Here is a 10,668-nt window from a genome sequence, read left to right on the forward strand (position 1 = left end):
CCAGGACAAGATGGACGAAAGCAGCGACCGCCGGAGAACAATGTTTTGGCAATAAACCCCCAAAAGCTGCGAATACGGAGAGAATACAAGCGCGTTCAAACCCAACTGCGGTCATGTGTAGGTGAGTGGGCAACTAAATTGACTTTTTATTCGTGGCAATTGCTTTGTGCTTTGTCGAAATCCACACGACGGAATTGTCTGGCTCGGCGCAAAACGGGGAGATGCACCGAGACCCAGCATCATTGTTTCTGTTGCATGGGCCGTAATGCGGGCTTTGAGACGGAGCGGCTAGCAGCTAACCAGCTAGCTCATGGTAGCTTGATTGTTATAAACACAGCTGGCTTTAAAGCGAACAGTTTTATTTAACCGGGTCACTGGATATGAAGTCCACGCGTACCGCAGTTGCGGATGCGTGTTTGCTCGCTAAATGTACCGGTGAGCGCCATTCGGCTGCAATTACAGCTAAAGTTAGCTAACAATAAATAGAGCGCCAGCGTTGATCGCAGCCAGACAGGTTTGATTTCACGAGCGTCATCAAAGCTTGGGAATTGGAGAATGAGCAATTTATGCCGTTGACTTGACTCTTAAAGCTCACTTTGCTGTTTTTAATTTTACTTTATCTACAGTTATACTATTCTTTCCGCTGGGTTATTCGTGGTGTTTGTTCAGGATGCTTCCTCTTATATAAGGTGTTCATTAAAATTGCTAATAAATTCGTGAAAAGCGTGAAATCATGGATTCTGTTTTAGCGTAAGCTAGCTTTATAGCACCCTTCGGTAACAAGCTAAACGGGACGTCGCATCGGTCATAACCGTTAAAATGAGACATTTATTGACTTCACAGACGATTTATTTGATACCACGCGACTTAACAGGTTTGTGCTACTTTATTTCAATGACAGATATTGGCTTTTATGGTGTCTTGGTCTCTTGTTTTGATTGAGGACGTAAAGGTGCGTTGATTGTGTCTCATTGTGGCTAACCAACCAACTAGCTCGCTATGCTAACTAGCCTGCTAACTATTATGCATCACAAAAGCTCATCCGCTTTCTGTTGAACTCGGTGTCACGTCGCCAAATGGTCGGCGGGTCTAGACTAAACATGCCTTCTCACTCCACTCCAGTCTTTTGTGTTAGTTTTGATACACATACTACTTAAGTAACCCGACTATGCCTTCCCAATTTGAACTTAAATGCCTGGCTGTGTTTGACCTATATATCGTGTGTTTTATGCGTAATGAAGCGGCGAATTTGCCAATATTGGAACCAGTGCCTCCAGCTTCTTCTTTCATGTTGGCTTTTTAACTGAAGACGCCAATCGGTGTCGTCCAGCGTGCATCAAAGTGTAAAAACAATAAGGATGTCTTTCTACAGGCTATCGAGGCACTGCATATCTTTTTAGTCTGGCTACTGTCCAAGACACATGTGGGGTTAAATGCAACTAGCAGAACAATACAGGATGAGATTGAATATTTCAGAAGCAGTTCTCCCCCCCCCCATCTACTGTTTATAGAAATATCCCAGTACTAAAACCTGTACATTGATGAAGTGCAGAGCATCACACGTTTTACATTAACAGTCACTTTATCAAATCCTCACACAATATAGATCCTTGGTTTATTTCATTAACAATGTGCGTCTCTCTGGAACTTTTACCACATTGTATTTATCCTAGACCTGAATTTACCTTCCCTTAACGACGAGGGAAGATACAATTTATTAATTTATCTCTCATTAATATAATAAATATTGCACTTGATGTATGCTATTGACAATACTATATTTGACCTCATTCTTTTAATTTGAGGTTTTTTTTATGGAAATGTGTCCATTGTAGTGACTCATACTCCAAGTATTTGTGACATATTGATTGATCCCAATATTGATTGTAATTAGATATTGTTTAGTAAACCGTGTCAAAAGTCTGTTGCTCAGATTCAGAAAAAAATGGTTTGCCACTAATTGCCTTTATTTTTTTAGTAATGTGTACAGAATATTGAGTTGTTGTGCATTATCACTTCTACACGTTTGATGCAAACGTTTCAATATATTTGAACGGATTGGCCTATAAGGTTCAATATGCTCTTCATTATTTCATAAAGTTGCTTAAAACAAGGTGTTTATTTCATTTCTATGGTTCCTTATGAATTCAAAAACAAGTATTCATTAAAGTTTACAGTAAGCAGTGTTTTCATTACGTTAGATTAATACATCCAATTAATTAATTAATGGGTGACAGAACATTGTAGTGCATACAGCACACTGTGTCAAAGCTCTGTAGCAGTGACTAAATTCATTTCACTTGCAAGACTTATAAGTTAGGAGCTCCTATAATCAAAATGTGACATTTACTTTGAATTGTATACGTCTGAACTCAACAATAATAACCATGACTCATTATTTTATGTCTCTTTCAGGATATTCCTCTCCTGCATTCCTCTTTAGAATTATCGGCCTCCTTCTTCCCTGCACAAGGCAAAACCACCATTATGAGTATTATCCAAGACAAATTAGGCAATGAGTTTTTGCGCAACGGTGGCATGGATCCCAATTTTGCACCAGGTATGCTTATGTTCAGCCACCTGCCGCCTGTCACCAGCTTTACACGGCTGGCCTCCCAGTCCGTAATGGGCGAGCTTCCTCAGGAGATGATCCTGAAGAAAGAACGTGATTCGCCACCAGAACACCAGGGCGCCACTACTGTGAATACAGGGGGCTTCCTCCACAGCATGGGCATCAAGCAAGAGCGACTAAGTGAGCTGGATTACCGTATGCCACTCTATGGTGGGGGCGGGGTAGGGGTAAACTGTGCTGGAGGGGGCGCGGGGAAAAGTGGTAATGACATGCAGGACATGTCTTTCGGCAACCACCACCACCAAAATCACCAGAACATGCTCCTGCATGACCTCAGCCTCAGCAACGTCCGTTCCCTTGGAGAACAGGTGAGATGAAATTGTGGTTCTCAATATTGTTTCAAGTGGCATATACATTCAATATACTTGTAGACATTTGTTTCCTCTTGTAGTATATTTGTTTGTTATTTTTTGTGATTGATAGAAGTTAACTTGTTTGTCAATAGATGCCTGGAAGACCGGGGGGTAAAGAGCCAAAAGAGTCCTCGGGGAGAAGAGGGCGAAGGAGCAATGGGGATGGGCAAGGAGGCAAAGCACGAAGGAAACGCAACGATGCCTCAAAGGTCATATCAGTTTTGCTAATTTCCTTCACCAGACCTCAAAATATTTTTTCTTTTAACAAAAGATATCTTCTATCTAGTTTTACTTTTACACATCTGCGCGAACATGATGTGTAAAAGTCAACAGTATCTTACTTGTGGTCGTGTTTTTTTCCCCTTGTAGTCCATGATGTTGGATGCAGATGGAGCTTGCATGTCCCCCAACTCAAAACCACATATCTGTGAGCACTGTAATGCTGCCTTCCGCAGCTCTTACCACTTGCGCAGACACGTGCTCATACATACAGGTGAGAGACTTTCGCTGCTTGTCAATGCTTTACTTTTTCCCAAGGCTGTCTTTTATTTATAAAGAATTAATACATTTAAAGTTTCTAAGTTAAAAAAGGTTTTTACCAGCTACTTCCACTACTTCTTTTACCAAATGCACCTTTGCTGAAGTTGCTGCTTAGATCTCCTACGGTGATAAAAGTGAAATGCACACAGGATATGTTGGGACAGAAGCAGAACAGATTCAGCGGCAGAATGCGGTGTCTGTTCTCTCTGCTACATTGTAACACAATAAAAGTCTGTCAGGCTGTAATGTAGCTGAAAAAAAAAAATCTATATTGTAATTAATATATGCCTCAGAACCATTTGCATGGAATCTGGTATATTGCAATAAGACCATGGTTGTACAAAAAATTACATTTACATTGAATGAACATGTCACTTTCCGAGGATTCAGACATTAAATTACACTCTCCACTACCCTCCACTTACTAATTTCTCCTTCTCTATGAGTGCCTGGGGCCTGACTTGAAACCAGACAATCGCTAACGCCAGGGATGACTCAATGATTACTTGTGTATTTCTATGAGTCTTAGTCATTCTCTTTGCTGGGAATTCTTCCCCTGGCTTTTTTTTTTTTTTTTAACTTGAGCCCAACTAACTCAACCCATTTTACGACCTCAGTTTATTTGAAACCATTTCCCTTTAGTTTTGTTATTTCTTCTTTAAGTGTAACTTTATCTGACAAAGGTGTCTGATATATCCCACTTTAGACATTGGAAATATGGTGTTCCCATTTAAATAACAATCTGTAAGTGGCTTCTGTGCTGTTGTAAATAGACAATGTATGTCTACATATTATGAATGTTGGAATGGTTAAACATCTTATTTTGATGTGTGTACCAAATGTTTGATAAAATGCCCAGGTTCAGGTGTCAGGCGACCATATGGTAAACACAGTTGTGTGACCGGCTGGGAGTTAATTAATGTGGTGAGCGGATTGTTGTACTCTTGATCGCACAGGTGAGAGGCCTTTCCGGTGCAGTCAGTGTAACATGAGCTTCATCCAGAAGTATCTGCTCCAGCGGCACGAGAAGATCCACAGTGGTGAGTTTCAACATTTGGAAGTGGTTTGGCATGAATGCCGTCACTTGTTACTAGTATCTGTTTATATAAACTGCTGTTGTGACACATGGCCTCCTTTGTCTTTTGCAGGAGAGAAGCCTTTTAGCTGTGACCAGTGTAACATGCGCTTTATCCAGAAGTACCATATGGAGCGACACAAAAGGACACACAGTGGCGAGAAGCCATATCGCTGCGATACTTGCCAACAAGTAGGTTATATGTAATCTGTTTTCTAAGTAGCTTAGGACTGTTTCGTCTCTTAAGATAATGAGTTTTTCTAGTTGGCCTTATGTATATACTTTAAACAACCTAAAAAAGGTTTTTTTGAACAAGTAAGAGTACGATGCATTATTATCATCAGCTGTGGGTAATTCTACATTTTGTCGTTCTGTACTTTCCACACTTAATCCCATATAAAGCTCTGTCTCAATGGGATTGGTTGTATCAAAATGGTACCGCCACAGAAGAAAATAAATATGTATAGATAGGGATTTTAGAGCCGTTTCTCTCCATCCAATGAAAACTAAACTCATATTTCTCCTTTTCGCTTCTCTGTTTTCCCTCTGTGCACTTTTAGTTTTTCTCAAGAACAGACCGGTTACTGAAGCACAAACGGACTTGTGGAGAAGCCATAAAGAAGGGCCTGGACCCAAACATGCTGGAACTCAGCGAAGCGGAGCTAGGCCAGGGCAGCTATTCACTCACTCAGGGAAACTCTACCACCTCCGGACGCAAGAGGGCCAAGTCCAAAAATGGAGAGGGCGGTAAGAGGAAGAAGAATGCCTCAGCATCAGCAGCTTCGTCCTCTGGGGGGATGGCCCGTGACCTGGGTCTGCAGGACTTCAGCATGGAGCACCCTTCAGGCTCTGGCCCCACCATGCAGGGACGTTCTCCTAAGTTGGTCTTCAAAAAAGCTGGCCGCAAGGCCCTGGACAAGGGCCTGCTCTCGTTGGAAGACAGTGTTGATGGACAAAAACGACTGTGCCAGAAGCCTGGCTCCATGGATCACGTGGAGGTTTCTGGTCTCGATAACATGGGTCTCCTCCAGGGAGGTGGGGTCAACAAGCAGGGGCCTACCACTAGCAGCAACTACGATGATGCAATGCAGTTTGTGAAAAAGAGGCGATACCTCCATGCAGTTAACAATGACTATGGAGCTGGCTCGCTGCATATGGCATCCCAGGGCAATAGTGTCATCCAAGGCTCCCTGGGGCCTGAGCCCACGCTGGCCATGCTGGACTCCTCGCCTTTGGAACTCAAGCACGACAAGTCGGGCATTCCAGATGAAGTACTGCAAAGCCTGCTAGAGCATTATAGCCATAAGCCAGAAGGGACTCACCACCATGACGTGACTTTTGACCTGTCGGACCACCCACATCACGTCGACCTCCAGCCCGCAGCCCCCGTTACTCCTGAGCTGGAGGATGACTCTCCCAATGGTGGCGACAAGACAGCTGTGATGAGCGAGTACTCAAAGTTCCTCTTGCAGGCCCTGGAGCGCACCAGCCACAGTGGGCCCTTCCCCAGCCTCGGCCCTACTGGGCCTTTCCCACTGATGTCCAGCAGTTCCAGTCCCACGGGGCCCCTGTTCTCGGACAAACACGGTTACACCACATCCCCACTGGATTGCGTCTACCCACCTGCTGTCTCCTCTCCACTGCCCATCGCCGCCCCTTCATCAAACTCCTCCTCATCCTCCTCCAAGTCCCACTATGGCATGCTGGTCGGCTCCCCCTCCCAGGCAGGCTACCACCTCAGCTTGGAACCCACTAGCCACCAGCAGCTGACTCCATCTCAGGAGCTGACCGAGCAGCTGGAGAAGCAGCACTCCCCCGGCACCTTCAACCTACCTCCCCAGGACCTGACTGCCTCGGCAGAGTGCTCCAAGGGGCAGCAGCCCAAGGCTGGAGGAGGCGCTGCACCCACCAACGGTTCCAGTTACCCAGAGCTGTCCGCACTCAACCCCCCTAAAGAAACCACATACCAGATCGAGAACTTTGCCCAGGCCTTCGGCTCCCAGTTCAAGTCTGGGCGGGTGACCCCTCTGGGCTATGGCAGTGATCCTGGGGCAGAGGTCGACCACCGAATACGGACTCCAGTGTCAGAATTCTCAGGGTATACCAGTTTGTTAGCTGACGTCGGTGAGCCAGTGAGTACAGGATCAAAAACCCAGACAAGCCAAAGTTTCAGATAAGGGTCAAACGAGGTGAATCCAGTCAGGGGCTGTTCTGTTACTGTCCACACAGTCCCATCCTAATTTTGTTCTTGAAGCAAAGTTTGTTTTTAAACACTGCCATTAAATGTTAATACAAAAATGACCAGGGAGGGTCTTTCATGGCCTCAAATGCAATTTTTTAAATATCTCATTTTTATTATGTATTTAGTCGCTTAATTTCTGTTTAAGAGTAGTGATTTTGATATGAACGTACCGTAGATTTAAATGTAATTTAAAACATTTAGAGGGTAGCTATAAACTTGCTTGAATTCTTTTTTTTTTTCTCTGAACCCTTGTGTTTTATCAATCATCAAACCATTGTAAAGTAATAATGTTGATAATTTCAATAATAACATTTGTGGCAGGGAAAGGCCCAGAATTCAAATTGCAAAAAAGTATATATTGTCTGTTACAAGAAACATTAACTCAGGAAAATAGGCAAAATTGTGTAATAAGACTTTGTATTATGAGATGCAATTAGCACAGTTTTTACAGGTGTCCTTTGAGACTACAAAGCTTTGTTTTTTTTCTTCTTTTTTTTTCTTTGTTTACTTGTCACGACAACAAATTACAATACATGATCATGTTTGGTTTCTACTGCATGTAGCTTTGTTGAGATTATGGTACTGTTGTGTCAATGTGAAGACATCCACATTTCTTTTGAGAGCCACATGCACGCGAGGTAGAATAAATTGTCGTGGCGTTCAGCACACGACATGTTCTGACGTGACAAGTATGTTCGAGCGTAACTGTCTTGTCTGCATTAAGCTTCGGTTGATGAAGCTTCTCTAGCCGTGTGCTCCTCTGTTTGAGCCCATGAGTGGCCAGTAGAAAAGACACAGCGTAGAGAATATTGCTGTTGCGGCTGTCTCAGAAAGCAACATCCATCCCTGATCATTTTATCACAATGTTGCTGGAGTGATTATTATTATTATTTTTGTTTTAAACAAGTCACCACTTTTCTACTCCACTCCTTCCCGTTCCTTTTCTGTCAATGGAATCAAACAAGCACTTTTTTAAAACAAACCATCATTGGAAGCAACAACAACCCATTCAATTTGCATATGTGATACATAATTATTATGCTAATGCTTATTATTATTTTAAGAGGAGAAAACTGTGAACTGGGCTTGGGAGGGATGGGGGGGGGGGGTTATTGTTTAATAATGGGGTTTGATAGGGGTTGACTAGGCATGACCATGGGCATCTAAATGTATTTTGTTGATTTTTCTCAAGGGTAGAAGGGGAGGGGGGATTGTTTTTCTTACGGTTTGTCGGGTGATGTTGTAAAAAGATAATTTGCCATAATTTTGTTATACAATATTTTGAGAGTACCTCTTTGTATTTAAGTGTTTTGAGAGACGGGCTGACATGCTGGAACCCTTATATTCTTGAACCCCTGGGTATGTTGGATGCACACCCAAACCCTTTTTATTTATTCTCCACTACAGAACTCGGTAGCAGATATTTTTGGCAAGTAATCACCGGACCTGCTGCCCCTTACTCCCTCTTCCATCTACTTTTTTATGATTTTCTTTAACCTCACTTTTGTAGTGATTGCAAGAAACTGCTTCAATAATACAGTTAAGGAACAGAAAAAGTTAAGTTATACCCACCCCCCTCGTCCCAAAATGCAGCCCTGCACTCACAAGAATAAACAATGGCCTTCTTTGTCTTCCGTGGCTAAAGCCATTCTATCCCGGCAGCCAGGGTTGATATTTAATTTAGTTGATTTCCTGTGAGCCCCCCCCCCCCCCCCCCCCCCTTCTTTTCCTACGTCTGTGAGCGCCACAGCCAAGAGACTTTGAAGCTGCTCAGATCACAGGGAACAAAGACTGACTGACCAGCCACCTCACTCCAAACACACACTATGCTTTTAATGGAGAGAAAAAGAGTGGGTGAGAGAGAAAAAAAAGACAATAAGATTGACCTAAATATACCTCATATCACTAAAGCGTAAGAAAGCAGGGACACGCGTTTCATGTATGTAGTGGAAATATTTGTAGTATAGGTTCGACATATTGTATAATCATTTAACACTGCCTGTGTTTACAATTATAGAGCAAATGACTCGTCAAAAATGCAAATGATTTTTTTTTTTCTGTTAAAACATCCACGCCAAGCAGTGTTGCATTCTAGATGCCTCATAGAACATTCATTTTTCTCAATTATATCCCTTATTTTTGTTACTTGCCATAATGTGTTTTGATATGATCTCTAGAAGGATATTGTTTACAAAAATGTACAAAAACACTAAAAATGTGTGTTCTCAATTTCTTTTTGAGTTTTTCTCCAGTATGCATGATAAAGACATTTTTGTATGGCTTTTTTTCTGACTGTCACCTCAATACCAAATGTTGTAGCAGAGGCCTCCCCATCCCTTTGTCTTATTTGTTCTAGACCCCTTGTGATATGATTTCCCAGGCTGTACCTGTTATTGAGATGATGATGAATGGATTAGAGAAGCCAATAAAAACTTTTTGTTAAACGGTGTGTGATTGTTGTCTTAACGGCAACTGATCCTAACAGTGAATCATGTTGTTTGGGCACGAGGGCCTGCGGCCAGAGGAGGGCGCTGTTTTCCACCACTTCGGATCTTCAGACATAAAGTAGAGCGTTCTTATGGCTTTGGGCTCTTTGTCTGCTGTTTTGTAAAGATCAGCAGCTTCGACCATTTGCATTGCCTCAAATTAAAAGTAGTATATCCAGATAAATTAGAAACAACCTCCATCTCAAGTGTTTCCTGACATTAGCCATTAGTTCATTTTAGTTTATTTGCTATAACCACAATCTTGCCCTGATCTCCACCATACACCAGTTGTCATGTGCAAAGATTGTAAGAAGGGAGAATTTTAAAAACATCCTCATGTAATGTAATTTGGGCTTTAGCAGGATTAGTGAATTTTGACGATCTTGGTGATATTGATAATAAAGCACCAATGGCTGCCTGCCTTGTTGCTTCAAGCATTTAAAATATGTGCTTACATGTAGGTGACAAATTAATGGTAACTCCTGAATAAGTGAGTGGAAAAATACCACACCACTAAATTGATTTGACATGAATCTGTTTCAATACTTATAGTGTATTACTATACATTAGTCGGAAATGGACCATTCTGTATAACAAGTAAAAAAACTTTTGATACCAAAACTTTTGTACGTTGACTTCAGCAGGACATTTGAACGTACTTTAATGTGTCACCCACTTTTAAAACTGAACCATGACACTGCAGTACAATTGGTTCCACCAAATATTCCCCTCCTGTTGTTGTTTACTTTGTGTCGTCTCTTCTTGAAGAAGTCTGCAGTCAAGGACTGGCACTGCCACTTGTTTAGTCTTTTCAGTTTTCCTCCTACTTCCTTTTCCTCCTCCTGATAAACATCATGTTAAGATTCTAATCACAGCTGTCATTGCCAGGAACAGCAGGTTGGGTGGGGTTGAGAGTGGCCATAACACTTTGGACTTACAGTTAGCAAGAGGACACAGAGGCAGTTATTGCGCTATGATTGCACCTATGTTGACTCACCACAACATATTAATAAAAGACACCGGTGAAAAATGTAGCTGTAGATGCCTTAATATCCGGAATTTAAGCATATACTACTCTGAAACAAACTGGAAATAAGTCATAATTAGATTCCCTCTTGAATATATTGACGATTGATAAAGGAGTGTGAAGAAAATTGTGATTGTTTTTCGGTGAAAAGTAAGGAATATTATTGGAAATTATAGAATAGAATTACATAATCCAGACATTTTTCTAAAGATTCTAAAATTATTATTATCATAAAAAGTTGTGTTATTTTACATTCATAAGAAAGCACCAAATTGTGTCAACAGATGTGTTTCTATTTGTAAAAAATACCTGT

At 41.9% G+C, this 10,668-nt stretch overlaps 1 protein-coding gene across 2 annotated transcripts; it reads left to right on the forward strand.

Annotated features, from left to right (window-relative positions):
• On the forward strand, nt 1–7,927 carry znf281b (zinc finger protein 281b). Of its 2 annotated transcripts, XM_068582804.1 has the most exons (7): nt 1–121; nt 2,416–2,940; nt 3,078–3,194; nt 3,355–3,478; nt 4,482–4,565; nt 4,674–4,792; nt 5,161–7,927. In XM_068582804.1, the coding sequence occupies exons 2-7, from the start codon at nt 2,488–2,490 to the stop codon at nt 6,775–6,777; spliced, it is 2,514 nt and encodes an 837-aa protein (XP_068438905.1). In that variant the 5' UTR covers nt 1–121; nt 2,416–2,487; the 3' UTR covers nt 6,778–7,927. The 2 variants fall into 2 exon arrangements, with proteins under 2 accessions (XP_068438905.1, XP_068438907.1); XM_068582806.1 differs by lacking the exon at nt 1–121 and having other exon boundaries at nt 2,833–2,940; nt 3,059–3,194.
• The last annotated feature ends 2,741 nt before the right edge of the window (nt 7,928–10,668 follow it).

Source organism: Clinocottus analis, unplaced genomic scaffold (genome assembly GCF_023055335.1).
Source record: "Clinocottus analis isolate CAN_PGR_092001 unplaced genomic scaffold, fCliAna1.0.p SCAF_19, whole genome shotgun sequence".
NCBI classification, from domain to species: Eukaryota; Metazoa; Chordata; class Actinopteri; order Perciformes; family Cottidae; genus Clinocottus; species Clinocottus analis.

Excerpts from the sequence above, each read along its gene's own strand:
- znf281b (XM_068582804.1), top strand. The coding sequence starts at position 2,488 with ATGAGTATTATCCAAGACAAATTAGGCAATGAGTTTTTGCGCAACGGT. Across the intron at positions 4,566-4,673 it reads GCACGAGAAGATCCACAGTG|GAGAGAAGCCTTTTAGCTGT; the intron begins GTGAGTTTCAAC and ends TGTCTTTTGCAG. Across the intron at positions 4,793-5,160 it reads GCTGCGATACTTGCCAACAA|TTTTTCTCAAGAACAGACCG; the intron begins GTAGGTTATATG and ends GTGCACTTTTAG.